The sequence below is a fragment of the Pleuronectes platessa genome, chromosome 5 (genome assembly GCF_947347685.1).
Source record: "Pleuronectes platessa chromosome 5, fPlePla1.1, whole genome shotgun sequence".
In the NCBI taxonomy this organism is placed as follows: Eukaryota; Metazoa; Chordata; class Actinopteri; order Pleuronectiformes; family Pleuronectidae; genus Pleuronectes; species Pleuronectes platessa.
This window is the reverse complement of record NC_070630.1, coordinates 10,793,218-10,816,166: the sequence shown is the minus strand read 5'-3', so window position 1 is coordinate 10,816,166 and position 22,949 is coordinate 10,793,218. Positions and strand designations below refer to the sequence as shown.

The 22,949-nt window shown below is 43.3% G+C and overlaps 1 protein-coding gene across 1 annotated transcript; it reads left to right on the top strand.

Moving 5' to 3' along the window:
• Positions 1-376: 376 nt before the first annotated feature.
• LOC128440102 (collagen alpha-1(XXVI) chain) lies at positions 377-22,855 on the top strand. Its single transcript, XM_053422694.1, has 14 exons — positions 377-1,196; positions 1,433-1,555; positions 2,567-2,670; positions 15,957-16,018; positions 16,102-16,228; positions 16,526-16,624; positions 16,741-16,869; positions 19,653-19,730; positions 20,307-20,350; positions 20,448-20,510; positions 20,941-20,976; positions 21,077-21,121; positions 21,204-21,288; positions 21,912-22,855. Exons 1-14 carry the CDS (start codon positions 1,024-1,026, stop codon positions 22,049-22,051), a joined length of 1,308 nt encoding a protein of 435 aa, XP_053278669.1. The 5' UTR covers positions 377-1,023; the 3' UTR covers positions 22,052-22,855.
• Positions 22,856-22,949: the final 94 nt, after the last annotated feature.

Here is a 22,949-nt window from a genome sequence, read left to right as displayed (position 1 = left end):
ATAAATCTAAGATCTGGCGCATACAATCAAAAGAATGAGGGAAAAAACAATCAATCAAGTTGATTTTGTATATCCCATATTCACAAATCACAACTTGGCAAGTCCAATTATTGCTTTCCATCCATTTTTTACTTTTATTTTGGTAGAAATGGTTTCCATATGTTATATTGCTATATGCAATAAACATTTCAGACACTGGTTGCCAAAGCTTTTTGCAGTTCAAGGCAAATTATAGTTCAAAACAAAATAATATATAGTGTTTTTGTCATTTCAAACTTTTCATCCATTTGTTTGTACTTTTTTGGTGACAATGGGCTGTGATATGTAATATATATATTTGGTAAAAACTTCAGACATTGAAACTGGAAGTATACCAAAACACACACGTTCAAACTTGATAAACACTACAGGCGCAGGACAGAAGTGAACTGCTGATTTTCTTCTGATGAAAATGAACAGGCTCCAGGTTATGTTTATTTAAACATTATGTCATGTTCATTGTTATCCCTGCTTTGTATCTTCATACATAAACTATACCAAGTCCTTGTGGGGTCGTGCAATCAAAGCACCAAACGGGTTTATAAACACAATATTACATTAGAGCGTTAGAGTGACTGCTCGGGACCACACGCGCATTTTACGCATTCACTATCTGGATCTCACACAGCGCGCCTTTTGCGCACCCACTCCAAGACTCACACCCAACACGCCTTTTACGCACGCTGGTTATTTGACTCCCCGGTCCTTGGCACGATGTCAAACGTCAGAAACCCAAATGATTCTATAGGAAGAGGTTGTGTGTCATTCATCCTGAGCTCATGAGAGGACCAGTCTGTTTCTAGTCGGGAGGGCGACCTGACCAACTCATTAACGGTCACAGAGTTTTTTACTTAGACTCGCTCTCCACTTCTCATCCCAGTCACTGTAGATCGGAACAGGGCTCACTGTATAACTTCTGGACTTACTTGAACTTCGTCGATATTTTCGGATATTTCTATATTTGGTTAATTTAAAACAGAGAGGATGGGGTTGTCTTTCCTCTACGCGCTCTGTATCTGGATGACTGTTGTCTCCCCTGCGGTGGGAACAGGGTTTGTTTACCGCTTTCCAGGCATCACAGTGCAGCGGCCGCGCATCAAATCGGAACTGAGCGGCAGCAACGGACCCCCAGGGACCGGGACCCGCACCCAACTCAGGTGAGACCAGCTGATAGGAAGCTTTTTAAAAACAAACTGTGACTTGAGCAGAAAAAAAATGCTGAAATGCTACAGAGGTATTAAATGTATGAATTATGAATCACTGATATTTATTGATTTATTAATTTTCTTATCATGAATTAGTGTTGAACGATCCTCAATACTGTCATTGATTATGTTCAATTCCTTTCTTGTATTGTTACTATTAAGAATGGAAACTTTTATGTGTGTTTTAGGAACTGGTGTCAGTACACTGTCTCCAAAACCGTGTCCTGTCAGGTGCACAATGGCTCTGAAACCACAGTGCAGAGAGTGTATCAGGGCTGCCTGTGGCCTGGACCCTGTTCCAAAGTCATCAGGTACTGATCCCTCGCTGCCACCTTCTTCTGTCAAATCCTATCTGCTCCTTCTTTTTTTGTGTTATTCACTGTTTACCATTCATTATGCCAGGGGCGCATTTAGTGTTTTGGGGGCCCAGAAAAGTCCTTAATCCAATAAAGCCATCTGGGAAAAGTTATGTCGAGCGAGCCAGGCTCTTTTAAAAGTGAATGAGGAGTGAGCCAAACCTGCACTTTCATTGACCACCAAGAAATAACTGCACACAATTATCAGTCAAATCTAATGATTTGATCATTTGGTGACTTTGCTTCCCCCCCCCAAAAATTATTTTTTACAACACGTTAAACTTCTACTATAGATGCACTAAGTTTTGCTTGTGTCAAGTGAGTTTTCTTCTCTCCTGTGTCGCCAAGTGTTTGCTCTTTGTGGGAACTGCTGGGTTTCTAATATTGTATGAGCTAAACTTTACTATGATAAAAGCCTTGAGATGAAGTATGTTGGGATTGAAACAATGCAGCAATCTGATTTTCCCATCTGGTTGTTATAAATCAGCCGACTGCCTAATTGGGGGGAAGGGTGGGATATTTGTCATACAAAAACATCTTCTGCATTCTGGAACTCCCCAATCAGGAGTATTTAACTGGTTTGTCTCCCTCATCTAAAGTGTTTGTGTAACACTGGCAGGTAGTGACTCAGAAGCAGAGACAAACTGTGGTGCACAGATGTGGGTAAAAAAGACTGTTGTCATACTGTCATACACAAAGGAAGAGTCTAAACAAGACAGGTAGAAACAGGCAATGAGCAAGCAACAATCCCAGGGAATCAAACAAATGGTATAAATACACAGAGGTAGCATTGACTGTCTGACAGGTAGCAATAGCCTGAGTACATAAAGGGTTTACTAGAGGGAAATAGGGGGACAGGACATAAACAGGTAGAGGTGAAGAGGTGAGGTGGCGTCTCTTCCTATGTGTTTGTGTTTCTGAATTTTACATTTCCCTGGAGTCACTTTCCATTTGTTTTCTTTCCAGCTACAGGACCCTCATCAGACCATCCTTCAAGGTCACCTACAAACAAGTCACAGCACTGGAGTGGAGATGCTGTCCAGGCTTCCTGGGAGAAGAGTGTCGTGAAGGTGAGTTTCTCATCTCTGTTTTCTCCTCTTCTTCTTTCACATGATGCAACTTTCTGAAACAGAGGACCAGACATGAGAAACATTCTCTGTAGCACTGAAATAGAGGCCATGTGTTTTGCTCGGACCCATCTGTGTCTTTTTAGTAGCAACAGGCAGCTTTTCCCACATCAGAGCGTGTTTTTTATGGTTGGTGGTGTGTAGTCGGGTAGTTTGCTAATCGTGCTTCTGTGCAGCTGTCGGCTCCCTGATGTGATGGTGACGTTGTTTTGAATTCAGGCTTAAAGTCTGCTTCGGATTACTTTAGGGAATTTGGATTGCAATAAAACAACAGTTGAAAGGGATCCTGTTTACCTGTTTCCGTCTGTGCCTCGAAGGAGGAGGATTAAAATCAAAATTGTTCTCCTTCTGTCTCATACTGTCTCTTTTATTTTATCATCATAGCTACCACAGTCAAAACTATAAATGGACTCAGTAGCGTGGGTACCTCCACCAGGGCCCTGTGGTCCCCTTAGATTCAACCAAGCTGCACCAAATTTCCCTAAAAATGCCCGACCCTGGGAAAATGATGATAAACACCCTATCTCCCAGTGCTAAAGAAAGTGAAAAACAAATGATCTGTCCCCTGATCCGGATCCTGATGAAATCTTCCCTGACCCATTCAGGATCCTTCCATTAGGTTTCACGGAAATCCATTTAAGTTGTTTTTGTGTCATCAACAAACAAAGGGGTGAAAACAGACGAATGAATGGAAAAGGAACTTGTGAAGAACATCAAGCTGTGGATTGTAAAGTGGGAGGTATAGTCTGTGTTTAGGTGGTGGGCAGCTCAGCTCCTGGACAGAACCGACCGCAGACTCTGAGCCCAGTGAAGAGCAACATTTTCAGCCACCACAGTCAACACGAAGCCACAGAGTGGGAGGTGGATGGAGGTCTAATGTAGGGCTGCCTTCACTCTGCTGTTTATACACCGTGCAGTCGGAAAGTATTCAGACGCCTTCACCTCTTCACCTCATGTTTGGTTGCAGCCTTAAAAACGTCTTTACTTACCATCATCAATCTACACTCACTTCACCATAATGACAAAATCTCCTGGACTGGAGTCTGTCATGATCTGCCCCTGTTAAGGACTTTTGAGACTTGTTACTGGTTTGTATTTGTATTTCACTTTAAAGGACTTTAAACTTAGTTTTCAGTTGTTTCGACCCTTGATTTTATTATTTCCACATTTACTTTGAAGACTCTTTCCGGAATTTACTTAGATGTCTAATTTATCCTGTTTCCCGCTTCAGTGATTATCTGCCCCACCCTGATGTGTTATTTAGTCTCTGCTTGTCAGTTCCTCTGTTCGGTGAGTCCGTTAAGTTCCTGTTAACTCATACTTGGTTCCCCGGTGTTTCCAGGTCGTGTTATTGATTTTTTTTGCAAAGGTTTCTGCTTCCTGAGGTTTTTTGTCTTTGGATACCTGAGATCTTAATACCTGCAGCCAAATGTCCTGTTTGCAACCACCTGCCTTGTCTGCACTTTGGGTCTAGTTAATCTTGGAATCTCTACAGAATTACTTCTGTGGATAATTCGATTGACTGAGCATTATTTGGAAAGACACATCTGTGTCTAAGGTCTCACACCTGACAATGCACATCAGGGCAATACCCAAGCCATGAGGCCAAAGGAACTTCCTGCAGATATCAAAGACAGGATTGTTTCGAGGCACAGATCTGGCAAAGACTGCAAAAAATCATGAAACTTCCCAAGAGCCACAATGACCTCCAGTAATCCTTAAATGAAAGAAAATTGAATAACGTAGGAGTTAACAGCTTGGAGAGAGGAACCCTGGAAAGAGAGGTGACCAAGAACCCAAAGGTCACTCTGGATGCGCTCCAGAAATCCTGAGTGGTTGTGAGAGCCCCCCAGAGAGAAGGTCTGAACAGTTATGTCAGTGGGATTTTTATAATACAATTGGAAACATTTATTAAATTTGGGTATGGGTATTGAGTTTAGATTGATCAGGCAGAATCGTTTTTATTTTTATTTTACCGTAAACAATGTGTCAAATGTGAGATCCGTGAAGGAGTCTGAATTCTTTATAATAAATAGTCTGTATTGCTCAGAACCATACTCACATGCTGTCCTTTAAAATGCAAGAATTGTTGTTTAAAACTTCTTTAGTACACCCACCAACTTGGTAGTTCTTTTTTTTTCTGTTGGGAAATACAGCCGTTTTTGTAGGTAATTGAAAAATGCTGGCACGGCCCCGTTCACCGTCGTCCAAGATTAACAGTTACCTCAATGAGCGAGTTGTGCCTATTGGTAATAATTACCACACCTTGTTCCGTTTTGCAGAATTATTGGTTGTTGCACTTGGATGGGCATGATCTACCATGAGTTCAGAAAACACTCCTTAATGTCAAAGGAATAAACATCGACATTATTACAAAACCGTTGGAAACCATTATTTGCCCGATGCTGGATATTATTCCTCAGAAAGATTAACACACAGCCATATCCGCCGAGTCTGTAATGCAAGAGATTACGGTTCACTTGAGACCAAAGTGGTTGCAGGAGTGTGAAGAAGTAATCTGGCTGTTTATTTAACATTTGCTGAGATTTTTTTTGCACGTTCTAATGGCTATGGAGCAGGGGGGGAAATCGTCTCCATATGGGGAGACAGAGGGCCAGGCTCCAGTCAGCGATGAGACACTCAAGACAAAGGCTGATGTCAGAGATGCTCGGGAGAGGGAGCATGGGCAGGGGTCAGTGTGGCGGAGTTAGAGAACGAGAGGACGCACGGAGGAGAGAAAGTTAGGGCTCGTGCACAGAAACAACAAGGTGTTAGAGTTGGCGAGGCTCAGACAGCTGTGCAGCAACATGCTTGGAGGAGAAATGCAAAGAGAAAAGTGAAGTGTAATGAGGAGAGGGTTTGTCCCACAGGACTCCAGCTGCTCCGAGCTGCCCAGACGGCAGTGGAGCAGAGAGCCGGTTCTGTGGGAAAGTGGCCCCACAGAGATTAATGACCGTGACGCTCCTCCACCGGGTCTTTGTAACATACGTGACCGCGCCGAGATCACAACAGCTATGAAACAAAAACTGGGTCTCCTCATGTACACTCATCTGTGTACAACACAAAGAGGCCCGGCACAGCATCATATCAGGAGTACCTTGGAAATAAAGGTCGATCCTATAATACAACCACAAGAGAACATTTTAAAGTTATACCACAAACTTTTTCCTGTGATTCTTTAGAGAATCTTTTGCTTTAAGCTCTTTAAAGTGCTCACATTTTCCGAGATCTGTTAAGGATCATCAATCTTCATGTTTATATAAAAGAGTAATTTGGTATTTTGGAGCATTTCAATGCCACTTTCACATGTGTCTGCTAATTACAAAACTGTGTGGTCATTACACTGGACTTGGGTATACGTTGCGTTGACATTTGATGGAGATGGTGCCAGATGCTTGGTGACAACACAATGCTCGCATTACTAAAGAGATTTACGGGGGGGAATATCCACAACCAGGTGAACACACACCAGATTAGTCAGCTGAGTCCACACTAAGTCACAGAAATCGAATATTTTATTCACCGGCACAGATTGGGTGTGAATGGGAAGCGAAGGTACGCCACTGCTACATTTGCGTACGTGTTAGCTTCTGATGCTCGCTGCACAAACAACACAGCGAAACAGAGCCACAATGCAGGTCGACAATAAATAGTGTCGCCTCATTTGAAAGTGAATTAGCAGCATTTCAGTTGCATTTGCATTATTTGGTTAGCTTAGCTTAGAAATGGTTCTGCACACAAACCATCATGACTTTTACCCATTTGGGTTTGGAATTAAACAAACAGGATGTAATTATATCAAATAGAAGTGGCTGAACCAGGCCCAGTGTTTCCATGTTCCATACTTTATGCTAAGCTAAGCTAACCATCTTCTGGCTCCAAAGTCTTGTACATCATAGTAAACAGGCAGGAAAGTTCTATCAAATACTCACGCCAACAAAACAAATAAGTATTTTCCCCAACATGTCAAACGTTTCCTGGAAGTGTGGATCATTTCGGTCAGTCACAGAATTCTTTGACACGAGGCCAATGCCGAACATGAAGCCCGAGTGGTAGGAAACCGTTGCCGCGTGGCTCGGGGCCAGATGCTTTATCAGAGCGAGCGAGGACAGCCTTAACCAATGAAGATGACATCACCTCTGGTTTTGGTTTGATGAGATTCTGGCTCCACTTCAGAGGCCCCTGAGGCCCTCGGAGATGTAGAGACAGGGCACATAAAGAAAGCTCCAGTCAGATTCTAAGTCTGTGTAAGCTGAGGAGTTCCTCCCACCTCTGCACGCACTCTCCTTTCCATTTTCCAAGCTCTGAATCATTTTCTGCATGACACTGATGCCTTATTCTTTTGTTACCAATTAATCATTCTGAATTAATACATTGAATAGTGTTTCCCTTGTTTCATTTTTTTAGAGAAGGCGCACTACACAACAAATGAGCTAAACTTGTTGTTGTAAAGGTTTTAGAAATCAACAATAATGCAAAAGATGCTTGACAGCGCTATCAAAATATTTACAGCTATCCAGTTTATCGACAAAAACACTATTCAGCCAACTGAATTATTAGCTTAGTTTTAAAAGCAAACTAGAATGGCACTATACACACCCGCCAAGTCTGCAACAGTTTATGAAATCACAATAAGAATTAACTGCATCAAGATAATTATTTGGATCTGCCTCAAATTCACACTCTCATAAATATCACTCCCCCAAACATCATCCATAAATTTTTCTCTGAGAAGTCAACAAAAATGTTGAGAAACGCCCTCGTTTTACAATGTGAAAGAAAAAGAAACATTTCCTGGATCTTCTGCTTGATGCAGATCCGCAGCAAACTGTTCATGGATTCTTCCCTTGTGTCACGCCTCCATCAAATATTATGAAAGAGTGTTTTTTGCGGAATCCTGATAATAATAAAAAAAAAGATTTAAACGTAGCCTCCTTTTTGACGATGCTTCCTCCCAGCCTCTGAATCGGGAGGATTGCTGTCCTCGTTATCTTATGTGAATCTAAAATGAACATATTCACATGTTGGTCAATTATTCACACAAAACAAGGAATTTGAATGCATCACATCCGGCTTTATGAAATTGCAACGAACATCTGCCACTGTTCACACTTACTATTCAGAATAGAGCTTTACAGTCTTGACTACTCAAAGCCCTTCACAGCACAGTTTTTCCATTCACCCATTCATACAATATATGTGCAGGACTTTCCCTTAATAGCATTTATCACCTAAGTTGGGGTTCAGTGTTTTGCCCAAGGACACTTCGGCATGTGGAATGGAGAAGCCCTGACCCTCTGGTTAGTGGAAGACCTCTCCTGAGCCACAGCCGCCTCCAACATACACCAAACATCTGACACTGAGCTCTTGAAGCTGCAGAAATCGACAGAGGTCATGCTGTATATTGAAATGTTCAATGCATCACACATTAATTCTACAGTGGCAGTGTTTTCTCAGTTGGTTTTGGCTTTTACAAGCCCTCTAGTGTTCCCTGTGTTCGTGTGTGACTCTTGACCCACTCAGAAGGGGCTTTTTATTTTGTCCTTTTACAATTTAACCCTCCAACACTCAAGGCTATGGCCAAACTCCATGCAGGGCCGAGCCGGTCACAAAGCCTGAATGTTTCTGCGTTTGCTAAATGGAAAGTGGGCGTTTGCTTCAACGCATTTTCGTTGACACCCTGACCCGTCAATATTTTTGACAGCTTTGTGTGTGCTGCTCTGCGTACAGTGCATCTCGACACTTACATTTTCACTTTCAGCAGAGTTGTGCTAACGCATGACGGCATGGAACACACTGGAGAGAAATGTGTTCGTAATTTCCCCGCCGTTGGCCCTTGCACCCCCGCCGCCCTCCTCCTCCTCGCCGCTCCATCCCAGCAGCACCCCAGCATCTATCTGCACATGATCCCATTAACAAGAGGCATTGTGGGTTATGTCTGTGCATTGGGGGGGGGGGGGGGGTAAATCTTAGAAGAATTAGTGCCAGAACCTCCTCCAATGAGAGAGGTAAGCTTTGAAGCTCAGGAAAAGGAGTTTAGCAAAAGTTAAACGCAGGGTGTGCCAGGGCAGGATGTTTTTTTAGGTGGAGTTAATTATGGATTTCATTAAAAAAAGTGAAAAGGTGGCTGAAAACTTTGAGTGTCATATGTTAATTTGTTAATGCTACAGCTGTGGACGTCACTGTTTCTCCTGTGCAGCTGGATGAGAAGGAAGTGAGGGAAGTTTCCTGAAACCCCACCGTTGGAGGGATTATCTTGAAAACCAGCTATATTATATATCATCCAGAAACACTTCTGTTTTTCCACTTGGTCATCCTCTCTCACCCCCACACGGACCTTTGCTCGTTTGCTTACTCTTGCCACCACTGGCCTCTTTATCTTCTGTGGTTTTTACTGCTTTCTACTTCCTCTGCCCCCTTAGATCTCCCTCTCGCTTTTCCTCGGAGTGAAGCGATAAAACAGAACCATATCCCACATGTGCTCTTCTAGTCCACAAGCTTTACAGCATGAGGATATGACTGATGTCTCTGTTACGTCCCTGCTTGTGCTCAAATATAGGTCAGACATTAACCTTTGACCTGCTGGGAGCTGTAGTGGCTGTTCCTGGTCTGATCTGCCTGATGGATGACGCTCTCTGTTCATGCTCCTTCTGTGGGGGGGTTTTCTTTTCTGTCACCACCTTATCGTGGAGTCTTCCCTTCTCTCGATGACATCGTCCCATTTGTCCCACATGTCTTTCTGTCTGCAACTCCACACATCTGTTTATTCAAAGTTAAGCAGATAAAGCTCCTGTGGTCAAACAGAGACAGAAGTTTCCACATCGGTCAGTGTGATCTGCAGGTTTGTGTTGTTTGTACTCTTGCTGCTGCTGGGAAATCCCTGTGTGTGAACATCGAGGGTTGCATGACAAGTTTTGTGATTTACAACTGCAAAGATCGCCACAACGATCTTTGCAGTTGTGGCTTCACTGTCCATTATAAGACTTCAGGTCAGTTTATGCTCAAACAGAACTGGCTGGTACTGCATGTTGGCCACACTGGAAGATGGAATGATAAGGTGACATCGATTAAATATGAGGACACACACACACACACACACACACACACACACACACACACACACACACACACACACACACACAAACACACAGTCTGAAGTCATGCAGATTTAGGTCTATTCAAAACTGAATTGTCTGTAGGTGTCAATGGGAGCTTGACTGGTTGTTTGTCTCTGTATCAAGGCTCCAGCTGCCTGTGACCCTCAAAGTTTAATATATAGAGGATGGATGGATGGATATGTCGGGGGTGAATCATTCCACTGTCTGTGTTTGGCTGGATATCCTGGGGGCTCAAGGAGACCTCCATATTTCCAGTTTGCCGTGGCATTCACGTGTCAATGTTTCTGATATATGACTTGTGAGCAGGGATATTCTGCTGCTCCTTTTTTCCTCTCTGTGTCTCCACCCTTTTCATTCTCACCATCTCATTCGACACGGCTGCGAAACGACTGGCACCTCAAACGCATCGCCCTCGCTTTGTCCGATCACCGTGGAGTTGTCTCTCCTCACCACATTCACACAGCATCGTCTCATAGCGTGACGATGACTCCACGTCTGTGCAACAGCAGGGCCGTCCATCTCTCACTGTGACTGATGTGTTGAGAACATTGCAGCTTCAGAGCAGCAGCAGAGGGCTGTCTTGACGGAGAGGCCGGAAGGGGCAGGGTGAGCTCATGAGTGGATGCATTTCCTGAGATATGAGGGAAGGACAGAGTTCTCAGATAAAAATGTTTGTCCCTGTGGCATGACCACGTCTGTTGAGCGGTGGCCTTTACTAAGCCAGTATTTCATTTTCTACCAGATAATGACATTAAAGCTGCTTTCAGACATGCGGAGGAGTCTAGACATTTCTCTGAGATTTTCCAGAGGGGCCTTTATGTGAAAATGCAAATGTTGTAGTCATGGACATTTCTCAGAACATTTCCTGCCAGCCCCCTTGTACAATGTGCAGAAAAGGCCAGAGCAAGTCCATGTGAAAGGACAGCAGGCAATTCTCCAGGAAAAATTCACAGTGAGCGAGAGGACGTGTTTGTTGACGTTTCTAAAAACGGACATACAAAAAACTGGAAGAATACAATATCTCAGGTTATGTCTTGATGTGCTGTATTCAAAAACACTCAATTTCCGCCCTGGAATTCATGGGTTGTGTCCTGCCTCCCGACATTGTCCTGTTGTGAACAAGTCTGACCCACACAATCTCCTCCATATAAGAAAGGCAAACCCAATTTTCCAGACATTTGCAATTCTTTGCATTTCTTACTTGCAAAGTGTTGAGTTTATATAAATAGTGTGTGGCCTGTCAACTGGCATCATGGCGAGAAATATCTAGTGGTCCCTCTGTGGACAAGCAGACATCTTGGTTTTCAAACAGGGTTTCGTTCGCCCTCCTCCACCAGCCACCGCAGTCAAAGTGGGTGTGTGATTTAGTGAGGGAGAGAGTTTGTGACATTGTATGCGAGTCTGCCTGTGCATATGTGTGTGTGTGTGGGTGTGTGGGTGTGTATCTTGTGCCAGCTGTTTTTCATGCCAGCAATAGCTGACCACTTGCTGGCTGGGGCCGACACACAACAGGGTGCTGGGATGCAGCCAGCTGTCAGAGGGTGTCTGTGGTCTTAATGCACACAAACACACACAACACACACACACACACACACACACACACACACACATTCTCTCTCACTCTCTGGGTACAGACGTGAGTGTGTGTGTATGTGTGTGTGTGTGTGTCTTGGAGATGTAACAGTGTCTCATAAGAATGTCCAAGAAGATGTTTCAATTGATCATTTTTCTCTGTCCTCCCAAGAAAGTTTTTAACAGCAGTTAAAATGTCTGTGTGTCCCCATAGGCTATGGTGTAAAACATTTAATTGTAAAGAGATGCTTTATGGTTTGGTTAGGGTTTAGGTTAAGTTTAATTTGAGGGTAAGGGGCAAGGGAATGCAATACACCAATGATTGTCCACTCTAAGCCTGTGGGAGTGTGTTTTTGTGTGTGTGTGGTTGTGTGTGTGAGATCGGTGATTTCTTTGATCCACATCCAGCTCTAATGTAGGAAATGTAACTGTCTCGACAGACGAGGCCTGCAGTCTGACTCACACTCTTGCCAAGTTATCCCTGTTCTGTCTTGTACCACGATCACTTATGATGACTCGTCAAACAGCCCGGTGCTTTCATAGCTGCCTGCGCTGACACATGCTCATTGTTTTGGCTCATGTGATGTTCTAATGAAGATTTATCTGCACAGAGTTTCTTATCTTATTGACACCGTGTGCTTTGCCTGGAGGGGGTTTGATCCGAGCCGTTCCAAGTTTTCCATCAACCCTCTGCAGCGGAGCATATGACTAACTTTGTTTCTGCACCTTGTTATTTTTGATCGTGTTATCCATTTACACGGTGCATTATCCAGCAAACTGATATTTTTGTGGCATTTAATTGCATTTTATGAGATTAAAGTATTCTGTCATTGTGATTATTTTTAACTCGTGTAAATGGATAAAAGTTGAACAGATGTAATACTTGTTCTGGTTTTCATGAAGATCGGTTTTAGCATCTGAATATTTCGCATAACTTCTCAAACACATGTGTCCTTCCCTTTGGGGCAGAAACCGTTCGATATTCACTCTGTTTATTTTGCTTCCCGCTAAAGACAACATGATTCTGATTCTTTCCCAGGAGCTGAGAGCAGTCCAAGAAAAATAACCCGGTCTTATGTTGCCATGGTGTAATTATGGATCCAAACAGACTCTATAACCGCGGTCCAGTTCTAAACATCGGCTCAAGCACAGCGGAAGTTTGGTTTTCTAAACCAACATAATTAAATTCCAACTGCAGGAACCGAAATCCCTCCCGCCGCATATAGAAAATGAAATGCAGTTGTTTTGCTCTGGTTCACATTTATGGTGGATAGACTTAACTCTGGTGTTCTGCTCTGCGGTGTGTGTTTATGACATAATAAGATATGACTGGATTATTTCGGGATCTCTCTGGACCAGCGATGGAGATGGAACAAGTTATCTTGTTAGAAGTGAGTAACGGAGCTATAGAAGAATCCTTTTTAGGCCTGAGGAGCAGAATCCGTCACAGAGAAAGAAGAGATGTGAGATTTCTCTGTCAACTGACTCACAGCAAAGTGGCTAAGAGGCATTTTAAAAGTAGAAGTACTTCACAGCCAGTTCTCTGAGGCTTGTTGAAATGGTGAGTGAAAGTGGGTGTAAACCAAAAAATATCCTGACTGTCTCTAAAACAACTTCATTCAATCATTCATTCATTCATTCTCTACTCCCTGTAAAATAAGTTTACAGGTTAACTCAACGGTTAGCAGTAAATTGAGATTTCAGACATGAACTCTAAATAATTGGTTACAGATATTTTCCAGGGTTGCGTGTTCATAACATTCAGGTGAGTGGTGGCACCTGGACAGAACGCTCAGGAGCAAGGACATGATGTAAATGCACAGTGTTTACAACACATCGGCACTGGGGTTGTCCCTTATCGTCAAAAGCTCTCGAATCTTCTCGTCTTTTGAAGTTGACATCATTGTCTGCGTCTTCTGTGTGTATGGGATCGATTTGTCATCCTGAGATATTTGCTTCCTCCAGCGTCAACGTGTCGACTAATTCACTTTGAATTCTCTGAACCTGCTGCTGTGTTCTCACATGGGCTCACTGTGATAGTCTGAAGACATTTTACTCTGGAAAAGTTCTGGAAAATGTCCAGAGCAACTGACTTGAACATTTTGTGTTCTCACATATAAAACCTCCAGAAAATGACCATGCTAACCATCATAGCCTCAGTTCAGCTCACGAGACACGCCTGTTAGCATGCTAATCACCAACTACAGCTGAAGTTGATTATATTATTTTGCTTGTTTTGAACCAAGTGAATTTTTCACACGATGGTGATTGATGAAGGATCTTCAAAGCTGCTGCATCCTGGGAAAAACACCAAAGGACATAATTTTACGACAACCCACCCGGGCCTAGTTATTAAATATTTCAATCTGCACCAAAGTGGTGGACCGACCAGCCCACATACAAACTGGCATCGCGATCAAACAACTAATTTAGCTCAAACTAAAGCTAAACACATCATCACAAGATCACACTTGGAACTCATCACAGATTGATGCAGTGTATATGTGTGAGAGGGTGGAGGCTTTCTCAGGACCCATGATGAATAACTGCGGAGGACATGAAGGCCCATCAGCTCATCAGCCCTCTCGCATAGCGGAGCTGGAGCTGTGGTGCTGTGTGTGGCTTCGGCGTCCTTGGTGGAGTCGCTGGGGAAACATCGGTGCTGTCAGTCACAACAAAGCAGCTCGTGTGGGGTCATCTTGGTCCCGGCGGTTGAACAAGCCCTCAGCATTTGGGCTGATGAAACCTGAGGAATGTGCGTTTGGGGCTGAGCTGTTGATTGTTGTTTCTGTTCGTGACCGCACTCTGGGACGAGATGTTCAAGATGTAGATGAAACAAGGCATTCAGAAACCTCCCCCACACACTCTGATAGACCGCTGGACTGGATGTAGATGAATACAGACACATAGACATGGGACAGACATTCACGCCGGCCTATTTCAGTGAGGCAGAAACCTCAGAGGCTGCCGTCAGTGCCCTGTGCGCCGCGGTCGGAGACGATGATTTTGGCAGGCTCCAGCCATTTGGGTCATTTAGTTGTTAGTTAGTTATTTATGAGCACCAGTTGTTCCTCATTCTGTTTCCCTGCTATGACCGCAATGTGGGTGGGTCCCATCATTGGGACGGACAGCTGACATTCCACAGCTCCTATGAGCCATGGACCAGAGGAAAAACTCAGATTTAGAACAAAAACACGGTTTTTCATTCTTTATTGTGATTCTGTATTTTGGATTCTGGGTTACAGCTCATGTAAAAGAACCACAATTGCTGCACAGCGTGGCTTCGGATATATGCGGTTTAGTGGTCGCTAGAATGGTATAATTTGGGAGAGAGTTTTCAAAACAGACTTAAATAACAGAATGTAACGGACAAACAGGAATTTCAAAAAGGGACATAATGTTTCAGAGGGTACTAACGGTGAAAAGGAAGAAGTGTGAAATAATACAAATTGTACTAAACCAACATCTCAATACCTTCAGTTGTGGCACTGGTTCTGGAACCCATTGATTTATACTGAAAACAAAACTTTAAAGCTTTAATAATCCAGCAAACATATATAGTTTAAATTTTAAGAAAGGCAAAGTAATTATTAAACTTGACACTGTAGGTCTTATCAAGGAGTAAAGAGTGACTTTGTCCTGGACCATTTTCATAAGTGGAGCAACACACGTGCATCAGTATCCATAGCAGCATACATCTTATTAAGAAACACATCAGTGATTGTTTTTGTTTGTTGGAGGTCATTACCAGAGAGGAATAATGTCAACGTTGGGATACACAGACAACACTTGTCTTTGATTGTCGCTTGGTGTGGTTCTGTGGTTGGTTTTCATTGGATAAGAAAATACAGAATAAACACAGAATATATTACCAGTGTGTAAGGAGCGATTTAGTGCTGTAATAACAAACTTTAAACTTTAAATTAGATACATAAATTATAAATGGTGCAATTAAATCTCATTTTGTAGGAATAGGAGTGTATGTGAGTGTGTTTTTTTGTGTTTCCATGAGCTTTACACACTTAATGTGTTTGGCTTTGGTTCCTGGAGGAGGATGTGAGCGTGGGCATATAGGCCATCGCTGTGAGTGGGCGCTCGGATGGAAAAACATGCTGAGTCAGGAGGTTAGGAGACAAGCAGGTGTGCATCGACTGTGTGTGTGTGTCTGAGGGACAAAGCGAGAGAGAGAGAGAGAGAGAGAAAGAGCAAGAGAGAGAGAGAGAGGGCATGTGTCAGCAAGAGAGAGACTTTAATGAGAGGTCTAATAATATTTATTCTGTGTGTGTGTGAGTGACGTGATTTACTGTAAGATGGAATTCCTGATGAATTCTTGGGGCTGGTTTGATGGGTATTGTTCCTGTTTATGTTGGCTTGACCTGCTCAGCGGGCGAGATACCAGTGATGGTGCTGCAGGAATGAAAGAGAGGAAACAGAAATGAAAGAGGCAGAGGAAACGACAGACGGGTAGAAAGTGGCAGTGTGTGTGCCTCCTCTAATGTGGAGACTAAACATGTTCTTGTCTCTGGTTCTTTCTTACAGAGTGTATGAACTGTACCAGCTTCACTGACATGACGAGCCGACTTCATGCAGTGGAATCCAAGGTAAAGAAGATCCCCAGTACAAGCATTTGTACACAGAGGATTTTTAAGATATTTAACTGAATCTGAATCTGCTGTTGTTTCAGATCAGGCTGTTAGCAGAGGGACGTCCTTCACTGCCGAGGGTCAACGGTTTACCAGAGGGCTCAACGGACAACGAGGTGGACACACCTCAACCAACTCCTATTGGACCCCCGTCTCACCTGCCACCAGGTGCTAACACATCCTCAAACATTTATCATTAACTACATGTGCGAATGAATGAACAGTAAATGCATAACAGAATTCAGCCTTTTAAGAAAAAAAAATTAAGCTACAGAGGATGAGATAACGATTTATAATCTGTTTTAGGAGTTTAACCTCCAACCTTCCACATTTCCATGTAATTCAAAACAATCAAGTGTCTTTAATTGAACCCCTCCCCTCTCTTTCCAACCCCACTGCTCCTTGAAATGAATTTAAACTGAATGATTATTAGAATTATACACTTGACTCTGACTGTCTTTTCAGGAAGCATTGGGCCTCAAGGGCCCATTGGACCCCCAGGACTTCCTGGTTCTGCTGGACCTCAGGGTTTTGCTGGAAGACCAGGCCTTCCTGGACCCAGCGGTAAACCATCATCAGAACTTTAAGTCTCATCTGCAGTTTTAAAGATGGATACTTGTGACTGTTTGGACTTAAACATTACAAATTAATTATGTTGTTTTGTTTTTGTTAATGATCAGGACCAAAAGGGGACAGAGGTCTACCTGGGGGTGGAGGTCTAACCGGCCCTCCTGGTCCACCGGGTCCTCCAGGGCCAAGCTCCACTCCTGTCCGAGTGAGAGGGGATGTCTTTCAGGTCGATGACCAAGGTGAGCAGACTGTTCCACTACAAATTGAACCTCTCAAATCAAATCCCAGGTGAATTTAAATGATATGTTAACAGAAACAGATCTCAACCACATGGTTAATTTCTGGCCCAAAAACAAAACTTAAACCCCTGAAGCATTCAGTCTCTGAATGGTTTAAATTGATGCCAGAACCTCGGGTCTATTTTCACAGCTCCTCCTACAGAGAATCATGTGTTTCATCAGTTTCAAACCCTCACATATCTCATGCATATGTCCGTCTTGTTCATTCCTTGCAAAAGTTTTGTCAGGCAGAACACGAGCACTGGCCAAACTGCTGTCGATGCATGTAAAAATAACTTTGGGTGGGGGGGGGGGGGGGGGCACAAGTGGAAGCACAGAGACTGAAGCAGACTTTAGCTGTTATCAAGTGTTTAAGTGCGCATATGGGTCTTTAGCTTTTAGTGACTGACTTCAGTCCGTAATGGAGAGAGTATTGTTTCTTTTCCCAAGGAAGGCTGGCTTAGATTTAGTTTAATAGTTTCCGTGTGTTCGGCTGCTGCTGTGCCACTGTTTACTGCAACCTCACTTAACACCACCACCTACAACGGAGCCAGATCCAAGCATATAAATCAGAAGATTAACCCAGAAGCTGAACAAGTCAGGAAAAATATGTTAAGGCATTTTCTCATCCATCAGATCCAGTTTAATAGAACTCACTTCCTTCTCTACTCCAGTCCTGCAGAGAGCACTGAACACAATGACGAAACTCATGCAGGGAGTTTAAAGCTGTTTTCAGATCTGCCCTGAACTCCAGACATTCTCCTGAACTGTTCTGGAGGGGCTGCATGCGAGAACGCAAATCTCCAGCATCAGTTGTTCTCAACATCTTCTTGCAATTTTCCGGAGGGGCTGCATGCGAGAAGTTTGTTCGAGTGAGCCGATTGGAGAGTACAGCTGGATATTGTCCAGAAAATTCACAACGAGTGAGCGGATGTATTGATGATGTTTCTAACACATGGCAGATGCAAAACTGGAAAAAGGTGCTATACACGTAGAAGACTCACACAAAGATTTCAACTAAAGACAATGAGATTTTAGAGCTTTCGGTAATACAAGGATTAGTTCTAAACAATATGTACAGACATCATAGATTTCTTAATGTTTGTAAAGATCATCTTGACATGTTGACATTTCAACCCATGATACTCAGTAGTCAACATACTTGCATGAGTACTCAGTGCTTATCGATCGGAACCATCTTCCATCTCCAGCTTCATTTTGATATAAATTAAACCTGTGAGGAGTTGTGACTTCCTCCTGAGCTGTGTTGACAGAGTCTGTCCAAGGACAAACAAACGTATAAACTCCTGCTCAAACCTGCCTGTATGTTTACTCCTGCTACAGTCGGTGTTTACAGTGAACATTAACCCCAACCTGAACCTAAAGGCCAAACTACTACACAATTTATGAATTAGATTTGTTTTCACTCACCATTGTCATTACATCTGTATGGATTGGATTATTGGTAGTGACGCTCTGATTGGTGATGAGGTTTTGGACCAGGTGACTGACAGCGAAAAACCCGAATACAGACGGAAGTCCCTCCATTTGATCCGATCTAGTACCGACAGTGAAGTTTGATATCAAGTCTATGTACATTTGACTTGGATTGTATCCTGGCACACGTGGTTGCTTGGGATTCTCTGTTGGTGCTCGAGCCGTGGAGCACCCACGGACTCGACACCTAGGCCTCCACCACATTGAGAAGATATAAGAACAAAGCCATGTTCTAAAAGTACTTGAGCGCCGTGGTCTTACCACATGGAGGCAGTAGAAGTCTGTGCTGTAATCATTACCTCACAGAAGACTTCTGGCTCTGATTAGGCTTTTGGCTGGCGCTGCCTTTCTGTGTCTGCGGGTCTGGAACTATGTAGATTTGGGTCTGTGGGACCGTGTAAGCTGAGGGGGGCCAACTGGCTGTAAATCAGACCTAATTTGTTAGCTGTCAGCACAACAGTCTGCGTTTTGGGGAACAGGCCGTGGCCCGCAGCCAATCGCTGGCTATGAATGAGGGAGTAGATAGTCTGCCACTCATGTGGAGTTTCTTGGGGAGGGAGCCAGACTCGAGGAGACTGTAACATTAGAAAATTAGTTCCAGATAGAAATGTGTTCCTTCTAGACCCAGTCTGTGGACTGTAACAGGCTCATCTCTGCACAGGGGGGAGACTGACCCCGAGCATATGGTAAAGTGGAGAGGAAGTGGATGTGTGGCGGGGTTTCAAACTGAATTTATTCCTACAAGCATATTAAAAAATATCCCGCATGCTGAGAACAAAGCATAACTTCCACTTTGTTCATGTTTTCTTATCGTGTCTGAGCATTTACTGCTCCATTAACTGGGACCTCCTTCAGATGGAGCAGCTGTTCCTGTCCATCACTGTCACTGCAGATTGAATTCGCCTGTCGACTGCTGATGAAACTCAGACTGTTGACCCTTAATGTCTTCACTCTTCTGTCGGCCTCAGAAAAGAGTTAATCTAACAGTATGTAGTTGTATAGATAAAGGAAACAACATGGAAAGATGTGCCAAGGATGCACAGTCACAAAAAGAGTCTCTAACTCGATCAAGAGCTTGTTTCTTGTATTTTACATCATCTTTCCATGTGTGTTTACCATCTCCTCAGTTACCCTCAGTTAGGTATTGTGTTTAATGTTTTTCATATCTGTCGTCCCAGTTCACATTATCTTTTGTGCAAAGGTCGAAATCAACTTTCAGTTAAAACTTCTGTTTTTGTTTTTCCCAGAGGAGAACCACACACCTCCCCCTGCTCCCCGGATCATAGTCGGGCCATCCGGTCCAACGGGTCCCTCCGGCCCCTCAGGTATGGATTTAAGATGTTTCTAATCCCCATGTTAGGAGAACACGCCCCATAAATCGCACCATGCTCTTAGTCTAACACAGCTTGTGAAACATAACTTCAGGGTTTCAACCTTTTCAACTTCCTCTGCAGAGTCAAGCACTGCTTTAATACTCAAAACCAAGAGAGACGTGGTTGTTTAAAGGAGTAAGTGAAAGCAGAGAAGATATACATAAATAAAAAAAATTATGGGATATTATTATGCAGTAATAACTTGCCATAAGATAAGTAGTCTGTCGTCCACTCAAAAAACGTTATGTTTGCTTGCGTTTGTCTCATTCATCCATTTTCTGATAAATCATTATGAAAAACTTCCTGGATCCGCCCCTGATCCAGATCCATACTTAAATTGAGATGGTTCTTTCCGGACCCTTACAACATCCTTCCACCAAGTCTCATGATAATCTATCCTGTAGTTTTCACTTAATCCTACCAACTATCAGACAAACTGATGAAAACATAACTTTCTTTGCAGAGGTTATAATAACGCTGTGTTAAATTGACTGAACTGAACTTGATGTTATTTGTGAATTACATCAGGACCAAGAGGACCTGCAGGGTTACCGGGCATGCCTGGACAAGACGTGAGTATCTGTCACTGCGGGCTGATTGCTGATCAATAAAAACGTGAATGCATTTGCAACATCACTAACACATGTGCTTCTGTTTATCTGACACAAGGGCAAGGAAGGCCTCCAAGGCAAGCTCGGAGATCTGGGGCCTAAAGGAGATCCGGGACAAAGGGTGAGGTCTCTTTAGAAAACCTTCCTCATTGTTGGATTAGCAGGCCGGCTGAACATATTTGATTCTGCTGAACGTTCAGATGCTTTTTGTTCTACGTTTTGTAAATTGCCTTTGCTGTCATGCAATCCTAAACACATTAAAGGTGAGCGAGCTACTCTTCAAAGACTCACTCCGAGCTGTGACTAATCCCCCTCTGTCTCTCTCGGCCGAGGCCAGGCCTCACTAATCAGGGTAGCCATGCCGGGTCCCCTCTGTAGTTGGCTCTCTCGTGGGCCTCCGTCTTTAAACCTGATCTCCTTCCTCGACTAGCATGATTTAAGATTGGAGATCTGGTGAAGAGGCAGATTAGCACGGAGGATAAAGAATGCGAGACGGTAAAGTGTAAAAGTGAGCAGGGGTCTAAATTATTTTTATGTCCTTCCTCCACCAGGGGATTCCAGGTGTAGCAGGCGAGCATGGTCTACCTGTAAGTATAAGGTTATGGTGTTACGTAAAACAAGCACATATACACACACACACATGCACACAAAGAGCTGATGACAACATTATTGTACTCTGTTTCACAGGGAGCACCGGGGCCAAAAGGAGAGCCAGGAGCAGGCTTGAATGAGGTAAGACACAATGTTTTTTTTCCTTGTTTCCTGCTGAGATCATTTGAAAATGATCCTAAATAAACATGATGGTGTTGATCAGGGAGAGGCCATGCAGCAGCTCAGAGAGGCCCTGAAGATCCTGGCCGAGCGGGTCTTGATCCTGGAGCACATGATCGGCATTCACGGTGAGAAAAACAAAAATGGAGGAATGTGTTGTTATCATCCTCTATAGATGATGAAGGAATCATCGGATCATCTGGCAAAAGTTCGACGTTTATAACTCTCACATCTGTCTGTCACATGTAAAGCTACATCCAGCAGCCAATTAGCCTAGAAAGAGGTGTATTTAAAGCTCACCAGGTAATAGACTATATCTAAATTAGAACTAAGAGGGCCAGTCTTTTAATTAGCAGCCAGTTGATTATAAATTAATGTGAATATTTTCTTGTTTGTTTACTCTTCTATGATCTTCAAACTGTAATTTGAAAGACCAAACAATTAATTGATTCATCCAAAAAAATAAAAATGTTGTATGGATGATACAAAAAAAGCTACAACATGTTTATTAGTGAGATGTAAAGGTGCTGGTTGGTGCAGTTTGTTTCCTACAGACTGAGCCAGGCCTCTTGTTTACAGTCATTACACTAAACTAACCATCCCTTGGCTCGGCAGCTCCATTCAAACAAATGTGATATCAACCCTCTCATCTTACTCGCCACCAGGAAACAAATAGGCGTATTTCCCTTTTGAAGAAGAGTACTGTCGCCACTCACTCTTCTCCTTTGTTATGTCTTTCTTGTCCAAACAGACACCTCTGAAGGATCTGGATTTGGAAACATTTTGGACCCGCTCTCTTTCCCCGCCATAAAGACCAAGCGTCTTCAGCCCGTTCAAGCCGCCCCTCAATCTCCAGCGCTGGTGGGGAGACAAAGACGATCCCCCCTTTAAGAGTCCATTGTCTAATCCTGTACATGTGGTCTTGTGTGTGAGAGATATTGCAAGTTTTGCTGAAAGTTTTGTTCATGTAATTTTCCCTTGTGACTTTTGGAATTTATTTTTGTCTAATTGTCTTAGTACTGTTGTGAAAATGAAGTTCTATGAGATGTTGAGCATTTCAAACACAGGAAAGGCTTCTTTGAGCCTTTTTCGTTCGGTTATTGCTGGATCTTAGTCTACACAACCTCAGCAGCCGCACTTACACGGTGTTTTACTATGAAATATAATCTCATAAAGTGTTATGAGCATTTTGGCGTCATTCTTTCCTCTGATAAACGCCTGCTCCCCGAGCGCTGGATCCAAACTGTAGTACTGTTAAGTGTCGAACACATTCTTGGAACCACCCCGGGGTTAGTCCTGCGTTAGCTTGTCAAACATACTTCTTCCTCTTCTCCGTCCGTCTCTCTCGCTGCGCTCTGCCTTGTTAAAGCTGAGGTAAGACATGACAAGCTGCCAAGAAGATCTGCTTAACATAACGTTTGGTGAAATGAATCGCATCTGGAGGGCGCACATCTGGAAAGCCGAAGGAAGGGATGCTGAAACAGTTACGCTTTGGCCTGGAAACCTCAAACCCTGCTCAGCTGCAGCGCACCTTCTCGTGAACTGGCTGACAGAGCACTAAACCTGACAGGATTACATTGACTGCTTCATAAACTGCCGCTGAGAGGTGTTCTCCAAACTGTTAAGATTGTTGTATATTAAGTCTCTGGGAGGCCAAACCTGTCGGTCTCTGAATAATAAATGATTGGCACAATGTTTGTTTTCGTATGTTAATAAGCATTGTTTAGCATTATTAGGCTTACTCCCTTTCTTTCAAGGGTGTATCATGGGAAGAATGTTTCTGTTTATA

What these genes read in the sequence shown, in the direction of transcription:
- LOC128440102 (XM_053422694.1), top strand. Translation starts at nt 1,024, where the DNA reads ATGGGGTTGTCTTTCCTCTACGCGCTCTGTATCTGGATGACTGTTGTC. An exon ending in CCCTGTTCCAAAGTCATCAG is followed by an intron (nt 1,556 to 2,566) that starts GTACTGATCCCT and finishes TTTTCTTTCCAG; the next exon opens with CTACAGGACCCTCATCAGAC. An exon ending in TTCATGCAGTGGAATCCAAG is followed by an intron (nt 16,019 to 16,101) that starts GTAAAGAAGATC and finishes CTGTTGTTTCAG; the next exon opens with ATCAGGCTGTTAGCAGAGGG.